We start from the raw sequence: 21,826 nt of genomic DNA, 5'->3' as shown, positions 1-21,826 counted from the left end.
GGGATCTGTGTCCTTATGTGGAGGACCTGTGGAGCCCAGTTGGCTAGATAAGGAGGAGATTTTGAAATTCTTTGAAGTAGATTCTTGTGGATAGGAGATCCCAGGTGACACTTGTTGAATGGGGGAAACTGTTTCCGTGCAGATATAAGAGATAAGGGTTGTTGACTTGATGACCCTTTTGCACTGTGCAGACCGCTTGTCATTGTTGCATTGGGAGACGTGGGGCCAGCAGCAGCAGGGAAATTAAATATGGGTGTAGGTGGTCATTTGCTTTGTATCATGCGTGGGACGCGTGTTGCCTGCTCAGTGGTGTTGTTTGAATTTCCATGTAGTAATTTATTCTAGGTTTGTGTAGCGTGTACCAAGGGAACCGTGAAAGTCTCTTTATTATTCCCATTAATGAGCTTTTTGGACCCCAATGTAGCACATTTTGCTTTAGTAATTGGATTTGAAATCTGTGGAATTATGATGATGCCCTTGTTAGCTTATTTGTCCCTCATAACTTGGTGATTGAGTTTTAAAGTGGAATTCATCAGTTTATTGTGTGTCTTTTCTTTTGCCTCTGTCTTCTCTCTTCTCCTCCTTTTCTAAATTTTTTTATCAGTGTTTCCTTCCTCTGAGTTTATCAAAGGCTGGAAATCCTTATTCACAAGAGGAGTTCCCCAAAAAGGTTTAAGCTTGGTAACATGAAAAATCGGGTGAACTTGAGACCCTTCCGGTAGTGCAAGCTCATAGCTACCATGCCTACATATCTGAGTATTTGGTAAGGCCCAAAAAAACGTTTACTCAACTTTTGGTTTGCCTTCCTTGACATTGTGTGTTGTACGACTGAAGTTTCAGCAAAACCCTATCACCGACGGTGAAGACACGGTCACTTATGTGTTTATTGCTTTGAGTCTTCATCATTTGTTGAGCTTTATACAAATTAATTTTTAGTTGGGTGATTAATAATTGTCTCTCATGCAGGGAGATGTTCAGTTCTTGGTCCGAACTTCAGCCAAATGTATAATCTATTGTAGGCAGAGGACGTCGTCCATATAGAGCTTGGAATGGGGTCATGTCCGTAGATGAATGCTTAGAGGTATTATACCAATACTTAGCCAGAGACAAGAATGTGAACCACTTTTTTGGATGGTCACTTGTGAAACACCGCAGGTAAGCCTCTAATCCTCTGTTTACCAATTCGGTTTGTCCGTCCGATTCTGGATGATAAGCGGTACTAAAACAAGTTTTGTTCCATGCAGGCGAAAAAATTATTTCTAGAAACTACTCAAGAATAATTATCTCGATCTGATACAATAGTTATGGGAATGCCATGAAGGCGAAAGATCTCAATAGTGAAGCGATTGGCTAACTGTAATGAAATCCATGGAGATGTCTTTCCAAACTTGTTGAGGCATATGCAATTGTTGAAGTTTTCCTTGTTGTTTTGAGGGCACATATTTGTTATGTTGACATATAAGACAATGCTTAATGAAGTTCTTTGTTTCTTTGTACTACCCAGGTCAAAAGAAGGAAGTTGCTAGTCTGGCCATGGTCGGTTTGAGGCCAGAATGCCCGGCTGTCGGGGTTGAGTGATATTCATAAAGCAATATTGCTCGCAACCCGATATCAACAGGTATATACAACCGTGTTTTGTAGTATAACAACCCATTTTTTCATGATAAATCTTCGTAGAAGATTTTAGAAGTTTTTCCACTAATTGCGTGCCCTTTGTTATGGTATAAAACTGAGCAAGCTAATTCAAAACTGATGGGACCGGAGAGCTCAAGGACACTAGGATCGATTCTGGTGACTGACACCGAGATAGAGCATCGACAACTCTATTTTCTCGCCCAGGTTTGTAAAATATATCATAGTGAAATCTATGTAATTTGGTTGCCCATTATTGTTGTTCTATGGTTTGAAAATTCTGAGTTAACATGTGTTTCAAACTTTGTTGGTCTGTAAATATACGAAAATATATGCCCAATAGATACTGACGCCATTTCATTACTGATTGTGTAACAACAAATAGTTCCCGGACATAAGCGGAGGCAGCTTGCATTCAAGTTGACAGTTTCTTGCTAAAGAAGGCTACTGAATGCCCATTTTGTGACAACACTACTCCAATAGCTAATGCAGACACATCCATCTCAACATTGAAGTCTGGAAGCACTAATAATGGGCTTTGTGTCATTTTATGTTTCATTTGTGTAAATACATCTAGTGTCATAGATGACCATGTAAACTGTGACTGTTTTAATAAATCTGTGAGTGGAGCGGCGTAGTTTCGAATGAAACGACGATAGAATTCAGTCAGGCCCAAGAATCCACGTAATTGTGTCAAAGAGCACGGAATGGATTCACACCAATATGGCTGACAAAATATGACCCAAGTATGCAACTGATTTCACACCAAAAATACACTTAGACATTTTAGCATAAAATTGATGATCAGATAGCAAGCGTAAAATTAATTGAAGGTGACTAACATGATCTGGTAATGTGGGGCTATAAACCAAAATATCATCAAAAAATATCATCACAAACTTGCGTAAATAAGGTCTCAGTAGGTCATTCATTACAGACTGAAATGTAGACGGGGCATTTGTAAGCCCAAAAGGCATTACCAAGAATGCATAGTGGCCATCGAAAGTTCGGAAAGCAGTCTTGTGTGCATCTTCTAGTCTTACCTGAATATGGTGATACCCAAATCGCAAATCAATTTTTGAAAAGATTGAGGTGGTTTCGACTTCATCGAGAAGTTCATCAATAGTGGGAATCGGAAAACGATCCTTCACTATGATAGCATTAAGGCTATGATAATCGGCACAGAACCTCCATTTTCCATCTTTCTTTCTCACCAACAACACTAGAGAAGAAAAATGACTTGTACTTGGGATGACAATCTCTTCATGCAATATGTCAGATAATATTTTGGTTATGACATCTTTTTGGTGGCGTGGGTATCTATAGGGTTTAACATTAATAAGTTGAGAGTTGGGCAATAGGGTAATGCGGTGATCATGTGGTGGGGAGATGATAGTCATTTAGGTGGGTTGAATATGTGGGTAAAGGAGTCTAGGATAGTTTGGATTTCTAGGTATGGAGGGTTAGTTGGTAGAGTGGGGTTAGGTAATGTTGTAGTAATAGTGGGGTTTGGTTCTAGGAAGGAAATATAAAACATTTTTGCAATATAGTCGGTTTGGGAAAGTCTGTTTAATTGGTTTAGGGAAGCTATGTTTTGTGGTTTAGAAGTTTGGCATGTGAGGGTAATGTATTTGTTGTCATAGTGAAAGGACATTGAAGGTATAGCAAAGTTGGAGGTAATAGGTTTAAGTGTTTGTAACCACTCAATACCTAAGACCAAATATGCCCCTTGAATAGGTAGCAAATAGAAGGGTACAAGGAATAATTATTGTTGCAATTGTAGTGGGGTTTCTTTGCACACTCATGTGCAATAAATATGGCCATTGTTTCCCATCATTACTAGAAAGTGAGGAGTGGGAAAATTTTCCAATCTGAGGAACTGGGCTATCCTTGGTTGTATCACATTATGAGAGATGTATGTGTCAATCAACACATGAACTGGTTGACCATGAATAAGACCTTGAAATTTGAGTGTCCTAGGTGAAGGATTGCCTTTGAGGGCTTGAGTAGAAAGTTGAAAATAACAACTTCTTCAAGGTTCTCTAGTAGGGAATTGCCTACTGTTATAGTAAGAGAAATATCCACTTGTGTTTCCAAGATTGGTTGTAGATTGCACAACTCAGTAGGGTCATCATCAATCATAAATTTTTTTTGCTTAGGTTGACATTTGTGACCAAAAACATATTTCTCATCATAGTGATAACAAAGATCCTAGACTCTACGTTCTTGCATCTGGGTTGCAGTTACACGTTTAATGGCAACTTTATTTTGTGGTGTAGAGACAGATCCAGTGGAAGGTGAAACAATGTGCTGATTAGTGGGTCTTGGAAAACTTGCCACTGGTTTTCATCATTTATTTTACTCCCAATCAACTTAGCTAAACTCATAGCATGACTAATTGAATGAGGTTGTAAAATGGCTAACTCCCTCTGAATTTCAACTTTAAGACTAGAAATAAAACAATTTAACATCATTTCTAGAGGAAGACCTACCATTTTGTTAAAAAGCTTTTCAAAACGCCTTTGGTAATCAATAACGGTAGTAAATTGTCTCAGTTTGAACAGCTCTACTTGGTGGTTATTATAAGCTGATGGACCAAAACGTTGTTGTAAGTCTCTCGTAAAATCATCCAAGGTTGTGAGCTGTTGATTTTGGAACATCCATTTATACCAGCTGAGTATTTCTCCTATCATGGAAAAAGGCATTAACTCCATACGTTTTTTAGGAGTAATCTAGTATAGTTGGAAAAATTGTTCTGCCTGAAAAATCCAGTCCAATGGTTCAGATCCATCAAATGAGTGGAGATTTAACTTTGGGGGTTTGAGATTAGGGTATGGATTAGAGGTAAAAGAGTGAGTGGAGGTGGAGAATGACTGGTTATAGAAACCAGAGGGTGAGGAAGGATGTGGTTTAGGTTGGATGTGTGATTTCAGATCTGAAATGACAAATTGTAGCTCTTCATGTCTAGTGTTCATGGTTTGTTGCATAGGTTCCTGTCTATTGTCTAGCAGCAAAATGGAGCTCCATAGAAGAGAGTTTCCCCATAATGTTGCTTAAAGGATCATTAAGAGGTTGAGAAGAGTTTTTAGGAGGCATGAGGAATATGAAAGTACCAAATTGATAGATGGTTTCTATTAATGAGTGTTAATAATTCTGAAAATTAGAGAGAACAAGAGAGATTGAATAATGTTCTAGATATTTTTCATATCATCAAAGAAAAAGCCATTCAACTTAAATACAATAAGCGAACCCTAATTATGATGTTAGCCCTACACTTAGCAACATCTTGATTAAAAGGTAATTTCTTAAAAAAGAAATTAAAATAGAAGGTTCTAGACAATATAATCTGTCAACATTTAGGAGGAAGTCTAAGCCTCTTATTATTAAACCCATTTAGCTTTTCAGATTTATATTAAGAATAAAATAGGAAAATAGAAATGTATATATATATATATATATAACAATAGTCAATAAATGAATATGAATGAAAAGGTCAATAAATGAATATGAATGAAAAGGTTAGAAATAAAAATATCACTTTTATAACACCATAATTGTATATCACATACACAGTAAGTAAGGGTGGAAACAGACCAGGTCAGGCCAGACTTTGCCTTAAACAGGCCCAGCCTATATAGCACATAGGAGCCTGGGCCTGGCCTGTTAGCCTGTTTAAAAAAAAATTCAAAGCCTAGGCCTGGCCTGTTTAAAAGTCTGGGCTGGCCTGTTAGCCTGTTTAAAGGCCTATTATACTATATGCTCATGAAATAGGCTACCATGTCTACATTTTAATGGGTTTATAGGCTTATTTTTAGTTAGGCCCATCTAATTCTAATAATTAAATTATATTTTTATATACATTTTTATATTAATATTACACATATATAATAATATTGCTTATATTAAAATAATATAATTTCAACATTCTTATATAATATAACTAAATAGGCCGGCCTGTTAGGCTTTATAGGCCTTTTAGGTGGCCTAAAGCCTGGCCTGTTCGTGAAAAAAGCTTGGTCTGACCTAGCTTGTTATAGGCCAGGTAATAGGCCCCTGATAGGCGGTCTGGCCTGTTTCCACCCTTAACAGTAATGGAAATATGTGTAGTCGCTAAGTCAGGGTCTATTTGACTTATGTTACGTTTAAGTCACATTCATACTTTTTAAAACTCTACTACACTAACAAAAGAATGTGAGATTCTTTTTTTAAAATTGTTAGGACCATTATATTTAAAGGGAAAGGATGGAAACTAAAAGCCTCTTTCCTTAATTTTCTTACTGAACATGATTATGTTATCAATCGTAAAGGAATGGGAGGTATGAGTAGGTGAATAATACACCTTGATTCACAAGATGATTATAAAAAAGATTTAATATGAACTGTTTTTTATACTGTCAGTAAATTATTCATCATTAGTTTATTAACTATTATACTATTATTGACTCTTAAACAAAAGTAATATAAATTAATAATAAATGATATACTAATATTTTAATAAAAATTATAATCTCAATGCACAAATTTTAAACTCTTCAAAATAAAAAAGCTCATGATTGGTCTACGGTGTAAATGTGGTGGATATCCCCAAATTAAACTCAAACACTGCATAACATCTAGTGAATTTGTTAAATTTAAGAGTTTTTACAGTGCAAAGTTTTTTATATTGTCAATGTATTATCTACCATTATTTGTATTACTTTATTTGAGAGTCAATAATGATTAAGAAATCAATATATCAATTTTTAATAAAAATCGCTTTTTAATAAGAAAGGATACTCCTTCAAACATAACGATCTTATTAGTAAAGTCCTTCAATGTCTTATGTAGTCAATTTATTGTGTTTGAATCAATTGTGAAAATCAAATCATTTCATTGATTATGTATTAACCAACTATTATATAATTAGTTTTTGTTTGGATATGGTGGTTGAAAGGTGATTTTAAAATAATCATCTGACTTGTAAAAAACTTTTATAAATTAAATTATCAAAAATAATATAAATCTTAATTTTTACATACTAAAATAAAGGCCTAACCTATTTTTGACATAGTTGTACATTATCCATATTTTATATTCATCCAAGAGAAACTCCTAAAAAATTATATAGTTTAATAATAAATCATAGTTTATACTTTATAATGTAAAATTTTATGTTATACTTTCACATTCATTAACTCAGTGAATATGCATGCACCAATAATACACTACATCATCAACCAGACATATTATCAACTCTGAATTATATCTAATACATATCATTAGTGAATTATGTATTAACCATATATTAATTTATACATTATTATTATTATTATTATTATAAATATTTATGGATAGTTAGTATATCATTAACAATTTGTATTACTTTTTCAAAAAGCCAATGATAATTAAATATGAATAATAGATAATAAATTGACAATGTATAAAACTCATATACACAGTTAATACATATAATTATTTCTCTAAAAAAATGCATAATATAACATACATATTAAACTCATATTCTTTTTTGAGAAAAGGAATAAGCAGTTTTTTATATTACAATTGTATAGTTCAACCTTCATTTTTAATAAATATTAAAGTTTTATTCTAGTACATTTTTTTAATAATTTTTTTGTACCACTAAGAGTATTTCCTCATCTTTTTTTAGTTTTTAATAAGAAACTAATCAGTATAATTGCACTTCCAACAAATATTGCTTACAGAAATTGAACCCGACATCTTAGTCATCAGTGTTGTAAAAACTGGTTTGTGTCGACTACTTCAACTGTGAACCGATCTCAATACCGGTACGATTCACTAATTATACCACTCATGCAATCATATCGGTCAAAACCGACTGGTTTGCAATTGAACCATACCAGTCAATTTTTCTTTAAAATTAATTTTTTAATGAAAATAAAAGATTTATTATTTTTTATTAATTTTTCAATATTAATATTAATATATTATATACGTATACTTAACTTCACGAATATACAATTTAATTAATAAACCATCCCAAAAAATATTATACTACTGTACCTATATAGTATACTAAGAATGATATAATATTAATAACACTGTTATACATCTTGGATCAACACACCTTGTTGGTTCTTTGTAGCTTTTCGATTCCAACTTGTATTTCAACGAAAAGCAACCGATTATTTTTCGTTATTAGATTCTGCCACTTACCCCACGCCCACAGTTCGATTCTCCGCACCCACACAACACGCACACACCTTTTCATATTTAAAACACTTTTTTTGTTTTATTTTCTCTTCATTCACTCTCTTATTTATGTTTTTCATTTTGAAGTTTCAACGATTCTTCTCCTTCTTCCGTGTTTACCCACATCAACACACTCTCACTTTCAATGGCTTCTTCATCTTTCCATTTTACTGCAGATATTAAGGTAAACAAAACCCTTTATTCTTATACTCTTCAATTGCACCCTAGTGTCGTTTTAAAACCTTGTGATGTCGTTTTTGTGGGTTTCAGGTATCAAAAGTGCTCATGGTTGGTGCTGGTGGAATTGGCTGTGAGCTTCTCAAGACCCTTGCTCTCTCTGGTTTCAGTGACATACACATCGTGAGCACCCTTCTTTTTTTGGGTCTTAAGTTTCTTCCTTTTTAAGGGTTTATTAATACTAATTTTTGGAAATTAGTTTTTTTCAGTTACTTTTCTAGGGTTTTCGTGTACTTGGGGTTTTCAGTATTTTGTTAAAGTTTTCAGCTTTATGTGTTGCATGAGACGAGTGTTTAAAAAATTTGGCGCCTTGGTGTTGTTATTTTATTAATATTGTTATTATTTTTATTTTTTAAAGTAATTTCTCTGTTTGTTGAGTTGGGAAAGCGTTTGTGGAAGTGTGAAGTGAGTGTGCTTGTGCACTGTGAAAAGATTGAACTGCTTCAAACTCTTAATTGGAGTGTTGAAGTTGCTATTGTTTTTTTGGTTGAGTTGGTATGTTGCCTTTTGATTTGGTTGGTGATTTCTGTGTTCTTCTTTGAATCTCCAACATTTGAGTATTAATGTGATATGAACACATGGATGATTGTCCCATGTCCAGGAGCAATTTTGGTGTATACTTCTGTTGGTTTTGGTTTTATGGTAATCAATGAGTAAAGTAGGGTATTGTTTAGTGGGGTTGTCGTCGATCTTGCTATTCGGTTCGGGATCTGGATTTTTAGTTGCTATAGTTGTAATCTACAAGGATCTTTGAATATCATATTGCCTTTTAAGAGCATCTCATGTTTGTGGTAAGGAACATGACCGTAGAAGTATATCAACATTATTATGACTGATAGCCAGAAGTGGGGGTTATAGGTTGATGGAAAAGGAAGATTTGCCGAGTGTTGGAGGATGATTTATCCAGGATGAGTTTCTTGCTAGGCTGTAATGGAACTTACTTGTCGGAGTGGAATATCTCCATATCATAAATATTTTTAACAAAGATCTGTAATTTTATTGTTTGAATTTTACTAATTTTGAAGAATATTATGCCTGTTTCTACTTTCTACTTTTGAATCCATCTTGTTAATCATATTGTTAGTAATCAGTCACCCCTACGAGTGGCAGTTTAGTGATGTGATTTACCCGTGTGTGAGCGAGTTTTGTGTGTTCAGAAGAGGTTGACTAAAATGTCATTTGCACATTATCCCCTGAACTATCTGTGTAATCTGAAGCTAAGATGTTCTTTGACACATTAAGACGCCTCTTTTATTTCTAATGTGCAGATTGACATGGACACCATAGAAGTCAGTAACCTGAACAGACAATTTTTATTTCGACAATCGCATGTTGGGCAATCCAAGGCTAAAGTAAGTTAATTGATTATTGCCATTAACGATGACTGTTATTGGTTTCAGTTGTACATCCATCTGATGAAGTTCTCAACCAGGTGGCTAGGGATGCTGTCTTAAAATTTAGGCCTAATATAAGCATTACAGCATATCATGCAAACGTCAAAGACCCTGACTTCAATGTGGACTTCTTTAAGCAATTTAATGTTGTTCTAAATGGACTGGATAATCTAGATGCACGCCGACATGTGAATCGCTTGTGCTTGGCAGCCGATGTTCCTTTGGTTGAAAGTGGAACTACTGGGTTCCTTGGACAGGCAATTAATTTTATTTATTAAGTTCTTGATAACTCATTCATTTCCAATAGGAGGTTATGTTTCAGCAATGTTAAATAGGTTATGCATGGTATTTATTGGATGCTTCATAACTCATTCATTTCTGATTTTCATACTTGATGGTTATTTTTTATGCTTAAGAGAAACCTTATTGATTGAATGTTTGATTATCTGGTCATCTTTACAAATATGGCTGTGAAAACTGTTTTTTCTTTCTTTCATGCAATCACTGATTTTATTTGGGTCATGCCTAGAACTAGATAAGCAATCTTTTCATTTGAAAGCAAAGTCTTATTCTTTTGTGGTATGTTCAAACATTTTTACCAGCAAGGCGTTAGTCTAGTGGTGTAAGGCCCCACTGGATCCTTTGATAGACCAAAAGGTCAAAGATTCGATTTTGGGAGGGGCAACCATGCATCCCGAAAGAGATTAGTTCCTTACCTGTTGGGTGAGGGGATACCCTTTGTTATACAATTTTTTTACTAGCTACTTTTATACATTTGATGGTTGCACATGTCATTTTCATTTTACTTTTTATGGTTGCTTGTCGTGATTTACTAAAAATGCAGTTTTTCCATCATATTTGTGATATAGTTTTAGTTGAAAGCAGGTCACTGTACATGTCAAGGGAAAAACGGAGTGCTATGAGTGTCAGCCTAAACCAGCCCCGAAGACTTATCCTGTTTGCACTATCACAAGCACCCCATCAAAGGTATGGGCTGGCTTTCATTTTCATTTGTACACCCCAAGAGTTTCTTGAATTCTAAATGAATTTTTTAGACACATTTAGAAGGCTAGTATAAGTTGCTTTTCATATTAGTTGTAGAAGATACTAGATAGTTAAAGATGAGTTGAGTCTTTACCATGCATATATTGCTTTGTATGCTCCTTTGTTTTATTAATTCCTTTTGCCAGGCAATTAATGCTTAGTAGTTTGAATCTAGGGAGTAGATATGAAGCTGCAGGACCTTGGGTCATCCACAGGATTATGTGGATTTTCATTGAATGGAATGTTTTAGAATGAATTGATCTATTTTGATGGATGACTATTCCACCAGTTACTTTTATGCACAATATTTTAGCCCAGTAGTTGTATAGTAGACAAATGGATAGTTTGTTAACTAAGGCTTTTAGATTTCCATTGTCAAATTGGATATCAATTAGAATTATGAATTTTATATTTACTTCAAACATCTGTCTACTGTGTTCTAAGCTTTCATCTATTTCATTTTTTATTTTTCTGGGCAGTTTGTTCACTGCATTGTGTGGGCAAAAGACCTACTTTTTGCTAAGTTGCTTGGAGACAAGAATCAGGAAAATGATTTAAATGTACGATCAAGTGATGCTGCCAGTTCATCCAAAAATGTAGAGGATGTATTTGAACGTAGGAAAGGTGAAGAAATTGAACAATATGGACGAAAAATCTTTGATCATGTGTTTGGGTATAACATTGAATTAGCTCTGTCTAATGAAGAGACATGGAAAAATCGTAATAGACCGAAACCTATATACAGCAAGGATGTCTTGCCTGAGGAACTGGCTCTACAGAATGGAAATATGGACAACAATCATGCATCGGATGATGGACTATCAGTTTCTGCTATGGCATCTTTGGGCATGAAAAATCCACAGGATATTTGGAGTGTTAAAGAAAATTCTAGAATATTTCTGGAAGCACTTAAACTATTTTTTACAAAAAGGGAAAAGGTGTGGTTTTGCACTTGTTTGATGTATTGAGCATATCATAGTCATCTACAGATCTTCATCTAGATGCTTACCCATGAACCTTACGTGTTTCCTTTTGTTTTATTAAAATGTATTTTTGAGCAGGAGATTGGCAATCTGAGCTTTGATAAAGATGATCAGTTAGCTGTGGAATTTGTTACTGCAGCTGCAAACATTCGAGCTGCTTCATTTGGCATCCCTCTGCACAACCTTTTTGAAGCTAAAGGTATTGCTGGTAATATTGTGCACGCTGTTGCAACAACAAATGCTGTTATTGCTGGGTTGATCGTCATTGAAGCAATCAAAGTGCTGCGAAATGACATTAAAAGTTATAGGTATGAGTGATTCCTCTTCCTGCATATTCTATGTTTGGCATTGGTTGTAGAGTTGTACTACCCTTAGATGTCTACTGTTCACAGCAAAATGGCGTAGTTTCCTTGCTGTCTTTATAGGTTTGGGAAGCACTATCAATCAAGCCTTGAGGAAGAATTATTCCTACTGACAAACCTTCTAGCAAAGGAAAAATGTTCTTATTATGCTGCTAGTTCTAAATCAAAGAAAATACATCCGATTTGTTTGTATTTTGTTTTGAATGCTTCATAATTATATGCGGCGTAGTTTACATAGTTAAATTGAAATTGAGTAAAATTATCATTGAAGATGTTGACTAAATCATTAACTTACAAGAGGGCATGATGCTATTTTTTGGTGCAAATTTTTTATTTCATTTTCTGCTGAAGCAGAATGAATGGATCTTTTATGGAAAGTTTGACTGTGGATTAGCTTTGGGGGAAAATGTTTCGAACTCTCTTTATGGGTTTCAGCGCATGATATTTTCCACATAATCCATTTATCAGATGGACTGTGAAACTCTTCTTTTTTTCTTCTTTTTCCTGTATCACATTTTAACTTTAATTTCTGTTTGGAGAATATGTTTTCTGTTATTTCCTTATGCTGACTTCCTCTAATAAATTCTCATTAATGTACTACTCTTTGTAGTTTACAAGTCAGTGTTCACTTAAAAACTTTCGATAATGTTTTTTCTAATCTTATTTGTACATCTCATAGAATGACATATTGTCTGGAACATCCATCAAGAAACATGCTGCTTATGCCCGTGGAGCCATTTGAACCTAACAAGTCTTGTTATGTTTGTTCTGAGGCAAGTCAAACCCCCCCTTGTCTCAGTTGTTGCCTAAAAAAAATCATTCTTATAAATTTGCTCACTCAATATATTGTGTTTGTGGTAAACAGACACCTTTATCTCTCGAGATAAACACAAACCGTTCAAAGTTGAAGGACTTAGTTGAAAAGATTGTCAAGGCAAAGCTTGGGATGAACCTTCCACTTATCATGAATGCTTCATCTCTTCTTTATGAAGCTGGTGATGTTGAGGATGACATGATTGCAATTTATGAAGCCAACCTTGAAAAGGTAAGTTCCTTGGCTTTGGGTTAAAATTGGCATGACATTTTATTTAACCTGCTTTCTCACCTTTTCAGGTGCTAGCTGAGCTTCCTTCTCCAGTAACAGGTGGGACAATGCTTACAGTGGAGGATTATCTGCAGGAACTCAAGTGCAATATTAACATCAAGCACAGGTTTTTTTACTCATCCCTATTTTTGTATTGTGTGTGTGAATTAGGTAGTGTCTTTCAATTATAACAGATGGGAAGCATGCATACATGATACAGATACATTTATGCGGAGCAAAGCCATATTATAATTGAAAGACAGATGAAAAATATCTAAAAAGTACCGAAATATCCATTGTGGTATGTATTAGATACTGATATGACAACCGTTTTGAGGTATTTGTGCTTCATAGGCCATTAGTCTCCCCTGCCCTGCCAAATTATTTTGGTTTATTGATGTTTTTTGTATTTAGTGATTCCTCTTCCTGCATATTCTATGTTTGGCATTGGTTGTAGAGTTGTACTACCCTTAGATGTCTACTGTTCACAGCAAAATGGCGTAGTTTCCTTGCTGTCTTTATAGGTTTGGGAAGCACTATCAATCAAGCCTTGAGGAAGAATTATTCCTACTGACAAACCTTCTAGCAAAGGAAAAATGTTCTTATTATGCTGCTAGTTCTAAATCAAAGAAAATACATCCGATTTGTTTGTATTTTGTTTTGAATGCTTCATAATTATATGCGGCGTAGTTTACATAGTTAAATTGAAATTGAGTAAAATTATCATTGAAGATGTTGACTAAATCATTAACTTACAAGAGGGCATGATGCTATTTTTTGGTGCAAATTTTTTATTTCATTTTCTGCTGAAGCAGAATGAATGGATCTTTTATGGAAAGTTTGACTGTGGATTAGCTTTGGGGGAAAATGTTTCGAACTCTCTTTATGGGTTTCAGCGCATGATATTTTCCACATAATCCATTTATCAGATGGACTGTGAAACTCTTCTTTTTTTCTTCTTTTTCCTGTATCACATTTTAACTTTAATTTCTGTTTGGAGAATATGTTTTCTGTTATTTCCTTATGCTGACTTCCTCTAATAAATTCTCATTAATGTACTACTCTTTGTAGTTTACAAGTCAGTGTTCACTTAAAAACTTTCGATAATGTTTTTTCTAATCTTATTTGTACATCTCATAGAATGACATATTGTCTGGAACATCCATCAAGAAACATGCTGCTTATGCCTGTGGAGCCATTTGAACCTAACAAGTCTTGTTATGTTTGTTCCGAGGCATGTCAAATCTCCCGTCTCATTTCTTGCCTAAAAATAAAAGCATTCTTACAAATAATATGCTCACTGAATATATTGTGTATGTGGGAAACAGACACCCTTATCACTTGAAATAAACACAAACCGTTCGAAGTTGAAGGACTTGGTTGAAAAGATTGTCAAGGCAAAGCTTGGGATGAACCTTCCACTTATCATGAATGCTTCATCTCTTCTTTATGAAGCTGGTGATGTTGAGGATGACATGATTGCAATTTATGAAGCCAACCTTGAAAAGGTAAGTTCCTTGGCTTTGGGTTAAAATTGGCATGACATTTTATTTAACCTGCTTTCTCACCTTTTCAGGTGCTAGCTGAGCTTCCTTCTCCAGTAACAGGTGGGACAATGCTTACAGTGGAGGATTATCTGCAGGAACTCAAGTGCAATATTAACATCAAGCACAGGTTTTTTTACTCATCCCTATTTTTGTATTGTGTGTGTGAATTAGGTAGTGTCTTTCAATTATAACAGATGGGAAGCATGCATACATGATACAGATACATTTATGCGGAGCAAAGCCATATTATAATTGAAAGACAGATGAAAAATATCTAAAAAGTACCGAAATATCCATTGTGGTATGTATTAGATACTGATATGACAACCGTTTTGAGGTATTTGTGCTTCATAGGCCATTAGTCTCCCCTGCCCTGCCAAATTATTTTGGTTTATTGATGTTTTTTGTATTTACAGAGAGGAGTTTGACGAAGAGAAAGAACCTGATGGGATGGTTCTCTTAGGATGGACTCAACCTGTTCCAGCAGCAGAAAATAAAAACAAGTCTGTCGGTAATGGTGCAAGCACCTCAGATGCAACAATGGCAGCTGCAGAATCTGAAAAGGATGATGAGATGGGTATAGTTTCTCCCTTGAAGAAGAGAAAACTTCCTGATGATTCCGATATTTCAAAAGCTGCTGCCGATACAAAGAATCACAAGCAATTGCAAGTAATCGATGATGAGGACGATCTTCTTGTGCTTGAGGGGAACTTAGATGGTTTTAAAAAGAGAAGATTGTGAAGTTGCATGCATGAACTATAATCAGGACAAGTTCTTACATCCTAATTTGTATTGATAGGGAGGTTTGGAGATTCTTTTGGCCATAGTTGTTAGGTCTGGTGCTATTAGTTTTGCACTTCAGATAGTTTCAAGCTTTCTGGAAACAGCCTCTTGTTTGCAGGGTAAGACACCATAAACGTGGGAGTCTCGTGCACTAGCCACCCATCATAGTTTCAATTTTCTCTCATGTTTTTTCACTGCACTTGACAACATATTATAGCAGTTGTATGTATTATTCTTGCTGACGCCTGACAGAAAGAATCACTAACCTCACAGATTGACTCTCATACTTGAGATTAGTGAACAAAGTTTTGCAAACTGGGAAACTTATTCAATTATTCTCATGTATCTATATTTTAGCTTTGAAATGTCATTTATTTGTCTTTCATCAGAGCAGTGTTATGAAATTCTTAAAGGACAGCATTTTTAGTTACTAAAACTGCAATCTTTCATAGCTTGAAGATTGCCATATATGGTTTACCAATCTTATAGTGAAAACGGTACCAAGAAAATTCAATGCTATAACTTGATAATGTTTGGTTGGACATGTCTGCCTGTGAATGTTGAACTGGGTTAGCAGCTGAATCACCATAAAGATCTATCCTATTATGCTATGATGGATAATGTGATTCAATTTGTAAATCTCCACAGATAGTTCAAGAGATAATGTGCAAATAACATTTTAGTCAACCTCTTCACAGATGGGTAAATGCTACTACTAAACTGCCACTTGTCTGGGTGACTGATTACTAACATTATGATTAACCAGTAAGATTCCAACAATAAAATTACAGATCTCTGTTCAACTTATGTATGTAAATGATACATTTCAATCTGAGCAGTTTCATGGACAAAAATCTGTTGTTGTTCCAAAGTATGTCCCAAATCAATGAAAACATGACATGTTACTTAAAAAATTAAATATTCATTATTTTTTTCTGTTTTTTCTTCATTGTCATTGGTTTGAGACATATTTTGGGATATCGGATCGTTATCCTTCCACTACAGCCTAGCAAGAAACTGAACAATAATTAAACATTAATCTTACTAGGTAAAGGTAAAGTCAGCTACAATAAAACTGGACGGACGATATCATAATACATTAGTCTAGCCAGAAACTCATTCTTGGTAAAATATCCTCCAACAGTAAGCAGATCTTCCTTTTCCATCAACCTATGACCCCCACTTCTGGCTATCAATCATAATAAGGTCAATATACTTTACCATCATGTTCTAGTTACCACCAACATAAACTACTCTTCAAAAGGCATTATGATATTCAAAGATTCTTGTATATTACAGTTATAGCAAGTTAGCAATCACCATACCCCACCTTAATCATTGGTTACTATAAAAGCAACCAAAACCAAAAGCAAGCACCAAAATTGCTCCCCCACATGGGGCAATCATCTATCTGTTCATATCACATTAATACTCCTCACACCAAATCCCTTACCCTTAAGATCTAAAGATTCTGGAGGTTAACAGAATAACTGAGTCACCATAATAGCATAGATTTACAAATTGCTTGATAGGTGAAACTGAACTCTTAACACCATCACTTTGATAATAAAATATACTCAAGAGTCAAGACCATATTACAATTGATTTTGAAGTTTATAATCAAATTATAAACTAACCCAATACCATAGGTTTAAAGAAAATTAGAAAATTTAAACTAGCTAGATTTTAATTGGATTTCACTTTTAAATAAATAAAAAACTGGAATTGTGAAGAATAATAGAAAAGCAGAAGCACCATATAGTACTAGATATGAGAACTTGTTGTAGAGTGCTAAACTGATGCTATGGATGCATTCCTTTAAGAAGAGATTCAAGGAGTTCTGTATTTAATTTTCACCTTAAAATCTGAATCCTAATATACCTCTATGAGAACTTTAGAAACAAAGTGGATTAGATAACTCAACAATCCTGCATGTCAAGAAAATAAAGCAAAACTGAAAATGTTAATTTAGATTTCAAAGGCTTCAGAGAGTTCAATTTGGCCAGGTCAATCTCTGATGTGGAGTTTTCTTTTTAAGATAATTTCAAATCAATTTCATATGAAGGGACTTTTGCTACTCTACACTTGTTGATCCACATAAAGATTCAAGGCAATTTCATTAGCTCCAAGTAGCCAGTTTCTTTGAATTTGGTTCTACACTTACTCTCTAAAAATTACATCACAAAATATTACAATTCAATTATATAAAGACCATATGATTCATGGTACTAATGCATATATATACTTGAATTGTATATATATTTTTCTTATTACACATGTCTGCTACCATGAAACATAATACCCCACAAAGAATATAGAATGATAGACAGATTACACAGTATCACAAAGAATTCATTGTACAAGAATTTTTTGGCCACAAACCTTTGAGTAAGTTAATGAAAAATTAGTCAGTCCATAGAAGGAATGTTCCAAGATTCATAGAAATTAATTTGGATATCATCACCTGCCATTAAGATCACTGAACTGTGCAAACATTGCAGTTCCAGAATGGTCATCAATAACTGGTGGTGCTTGTGCTGGATGGTTGTCGTTTACTACTGGTTGTGGAATATGAGTATCCACCGGTGGTGGTGTGTCAGGGTCATCCGAGTTGGTGGAAGGTGTCGAAGAAGCAGGCGTGGACTTGGCCTCATTCTCATCTTCCGCTTTTCCTTGTGTGAAAGCTTCTTGAAGCTGCAATGCATACTCCAAGTTCCATAACACATCTCCCATTGAAGGCCTATCAACTCCATAATCAGCCAAACACTTCTCAGCAGCCTCAGCAAACTTCTTCATTGATTCTGGGTTGATGTTGCCAACAAGAAGAGGGTCAATGATCTTGTCAATCAAGCCCTTCCTCTTCCACTGCATCGCCCAATCGGCCAAGTTTACTTGTTCGCGGGGCAACTGAGGGTTAATTGCTGGCCTTGCACAAAGTGCCTCGAGAAGGACAACACCGAATGAGTACACATCAGACTTTTCAGTCAATTGTTGTCTTCGGAAGTACTCTGGGTCTAGATAACCAAAGCTACCCTTCACTGCTGTGCTAACATGACCCTGGCCCATAGGTGCATCCTTTGAAAGACCGAAATCAGATACCTTGGCTGTGAAGTTTTCATCAATCAAAATGTTGGTCGTCTTTACATCGCGATGAATGATACCTTGTGCTGTGCCAGTGTGAAGGTAGTGAAGGCCGCGAGCTGCTCCGATGCAGACCTCTAACCTTTGCTTCCAAGAAAGAACAGGCAAGTTTTTTCCATAAAGATGGTCTCTGAAATGTCCATTAGGCATGTACTCATAAACAAGGATCATTTCTTCATTCTCATCACAATATCCAATCAAGGACACCAAATGTCTGTGTCTAAGCTTGGATAACATTTGAATCTCTGTCTGGAATTCTGTTATGCCTTGTTCTGATTGTGGATTTCCTCTCTTCACTGCCACTTGAGTCCCCTCATCAATCACACCCAAATACACATTACCAAATCCACCAACACCAATAATGGCCTTGGAATCAAAGTTCTTGGTTGCTTCCTGCAATTCCGCAAATGAAAAAAACCTTCCTAACCCCATAGTTGAGGAGTACATGTTACTTTTGCTGCCTGTAAAGCTCGTATCACCGGCATGTAGAGGAAGTAACCATGAAGAGAAGCTATTCCTCTTTTGCCAATCCTGAGGCCTCTTGTGCCACTTGATCACCATAGCACCAAGACCAACAAATGCTCCAAACATCATGGCAAATCCAACAGCCGCAACCGTCCCACGGTTAGAACCACCAACCTTTCTTCCATCAACACCAAATTCTCCATCCAAACTGTTCACTGTGTTGCTCAACTTCATCACCTCTATACCATTCACAATGGCATTGGCATTTCCACCCTCAGCCTTTGCTGGTCCAACCTGAACTGATAGTCCCTCAGACATCAAAGTTGCATTCACGACAATGTCTTTATAATACGGTGTTGACAAGGCGCCGGTAATAGCTGATAAATCCAGGTTAGAAATTGCCATTTTTCCATTGATATAGACATTAAAGTAGAGTTCATTAAGCCCTTTGCTAACAATGTCACAGAAATGCAACCTAACAAGGTAACTAAAAGAAGTGTCCACATCAAATTTCCATGACACATTGAAATTTGGCTGATTAACACCAGCATCACCCATCTCAGTAGCAGAAGCATACACAGATTGTGGTGCAACCAGAGGTGAAATTGTTGGTGTGTCAGTAGGGAACTTAATAGCATTGGTGGCAACCGAGACACTCTTCGCCAAGTTCTTGTTTGCAAGGAAAGGCTCATCAGATTCCCAAATTCTTCCAAGGGTGTCATTTGATGAGGTGATCAAGGGTCCTCCATTGTTTAGCCTATAAACAGGTTGGATACCATAACTTGTTAGGCCAGAAAAGTCACCAACAGGGAAAAGGGCAGCACCAGTGTCAAAAATCAGGTTATCAGGAGCTGAAACAACCTCAATGGCATTGATGAATGCAGCTGAATTCTTCAAGGGAACGAAGAACAAGGTGAGTGGTGATTCATTTGCATTGATGAGGTACTCCTTTAGGATTGGCTTATCATTGTTATTAACATTGAAACTATGAAGAAGGACATATGCATTTGCGTTAACAGAAAAAGTGGCCTTCTGAAGATCAAAGACATCATTTTTTACCGGATAAAAATGAAGGCGAATCCAATGGTATCCTGGATGAGCTAAATGGAAGGAATACTCAGCTTCCTGAATGAAGATCCTTGCAGTTTTGTAAATAGGTGAAGGAAGTTCAGGATTATCACCAGCTGAAACCTTATAGTCATCATTTGCTTGCAAGAAAGAATTGGCTTGAGGGTCTGATTTGAATTGTCTTCCATCAGGGAGGGTAGGTGCATTTTCTGCACCACAATCAATGAGGATGTTATCTTTTGGAGTAAAAGATGAAGCAGGAGGACCAGTTGAATATGCAGGAGAAGAAAAGGCCAAGAGAAAAATGACCAGGAGCATAGTCATCATAAAAGATGACAAGGAGGATAGAAAGGGCACTGAAAAGTTTTAGTATTTCTTTTCTATCTTCCCCATACCCCCTCTGGTGTGAGGTGAGAGGGTGGTTTGGATTTAGAATTTAGAGTAGCAAGAAGCCTGAAAAATGGTGTATATGGATCCTCTATAAAGGGTTGTTTAGCTTTAATTCTTTTGGTGGAAAAAAGAAAGGTCAACTATGACAGGACTTTGAATTCCATATAATTAGGCAAACAATGCGGAGGAGCATCCTGGTTTAGGGAATTGTGGTACCAACGTATGATGTTTTGTCTTTATTTAGGCATTTCATTACCAAAGAAACAAAACAAACCATGATGAAAAATAGTTGGTTTGAACAAGTCAAACATGCCAAATGTTGTAGCCACCTTTTTGGTAATTTGGATTGTTCATGCAATCATGCACCAAACATGAATTTTGGAACATGCTGAATGTTCTAAATTCTCTCTCAGACAGATAGCAATTGTTAACTCTTCTCTATCTATGAATCAAGAACAACTTTAACAAAAAAACATTTTCCCTACTAGTGGAGAGCATTATAGGGAATGAATATATTAACAACAGTTATTTATTATAAATTGGAAGCTTTTTAAAAGTAAATTCACTAAATACATAACCTTTTGTATTTAGCTTTACAGTAGATCCTTAAACGTTAACATCATACTTAAGTCTTAAAATCTTGCACCAGTGCTTACTAGTTAGTTGGCAATTTTATTTGTTATTATTTTCTTTAGAAGACTAAATGAATGAGACATTTTTTATACTCTCTCTTATGTGACTGCACGGATAGAACATGTCCATAGATAATTTTGTCAAAGCCTAGCTACAACTAATAATACCATGGACTAACCGGGTTGTCCACCACTGAGGGAATTTTTTGGTAAAGTAAGAAATTAATCAATTTTGGATATATGATTATCATCCTTAACAAGTGTTGCTGACAGAAAACCCACTTTGAGAAATTTGCATCCTTATTTGTTATTTTTCACCATTAAATAATTGTATTTAGCTATTGTTATAAAATTTTGAGCCCATCACTAAATAAAATTGGTCAATTTAAAACACTCATACATCTAAAAGAATAGTTTACCATCTTGCATTTTCTATGCTTTTTAATGAAAAATATTGCCTCGACTTTTATAAGAATTTTAAAATAATAAGAAATCATAATTTATTTGTTCGAGAATTAATAGAATTTTCCAACATAGAATTAACTTAATTTTATGTTATTCTTAACATAACCCCTTTCTATTTCTGAAAAGAATTTTGCTAATGATTACTTTTAGAGTGACCTGTAAAAAACTTAAAACTTAAGTCAATCTTGAAATACTTAAAATTCAGCTGTCCTTATTAAATACGAAAGAAAAAATATGTATGCACCAATGTATAAAGTTTTATACACTCTACCAATCTAAATAAATAATAATTGTAGGACTGTATATAAATCTTCACTCTAACATCTCATTAAAAACTATCAAGTTGGAATTTGCATTTTTGGTTCCTTAAAATGATTAGCAAAACCCTC

General features: G+C 35.2%; 2 protein-coding genes and 2 long non-coding RNA genes across 5 annotated transcripts; 2 read left to right on the top strand and 2 right to left on the bottom strand.

Moving 5' to 3' along the window:
* Nucleotides 1,704–2,264, top strand: LOC109353070. Its single transcript, XR_002108419.1, has 2 exons — nt 1,704–1,839; nt 2,018–2,264. It is a non-coding gene; the product is annotated as an uncharacterized LOC109353070 (long non-coding RNA).
* LOC109352060 (SUMO-activating enzyme subunit 2-like) lies at nt 7,806–15,664 on the top strand. Of its 2 annotated transcripts, none has more exons than XM_019593858.1 (11): nt 7,806–8,026; nt 8,113–8,202; nt 9,348–9,431; nt 9,512–9,730; nt 10,359–10,460; nt 10,997–11,455; nt 11,579–11,808; nt 12,542–12,635; nt 12,728–12,907; nt 12,976–13,073; nt 14,910–15,234. In XM_019593858.1, the coding sequence occupies exons 1-11, from the start codon at nt 7,988–7,990 to the stop codon at nt 15,232–15,234; spliced, it is 1,920 nt and encodes a 639-aa protein (XP_019449403.1). In that variant the 5' UTR covers nt 7,806–7,987. The 2 variants fall into 2 exon arrangements, with proteins under 2 accessions (XP_019449403.1, XP_019449404.1); XM_019593859.1 differs by lacking the exons at nt 12,542–12,635; nt 12,728–12,907; nt 12,976–13,073 and adding exons at nt 14,087–14,180; nt 14,275–14,454; nt 14,523–14,620 and having other exon boundaries at nt 7,807–8,026; nt 14,910–15,664.
* Nucleotides 9,880–10,362, bottom strand: LOC109352061. The gene is made up of 2 exons (XR_002108322.1): nt 10,239–10,362; nt 9,880–10,087 (listed from the first exon to the last, which is right to left on the bottom strand). It is a non-coding gene; the product is annotated as an uncharacterized LOC109352061 (long non-coding RNA).
* Nucleotides 17,377–20,456, bottom strand: LOC109352059 (probable receptor-like protein kinase At4g39110). Its single transcript, XM_019593857.1, has one exon. The coding sequence runs from the start codon at nt 20,275–20,277 to the stop codon at nt 17,737–17,739; it is 2,541 nt and encodes an 846-aa protein (XP_019449402.1). The 5' UTR covers nt 20,278–20,456; the 3' UTR covers nt 17,377–17,736.

This window comes from Lupinus angustifolius, chromosome LG07 (assembly GCF_001865875.1).
Source record: "Lupinus angustifolius cultivar Tanjil chromosome LG07, LupAngTanjil_v1.0, whole genome shotgun sequence".
Taxonomy (NCBI): domain Eukaryota; kingdom Viridiplantae; phylum Streptophyta; class Magnoliopsida; order Fabales; family Fabaceae; genus Lupinus; species Lupinus angustifolius.
This window is presented reverse-complemented; position numbering and strand designations above follow the sequence as displayed.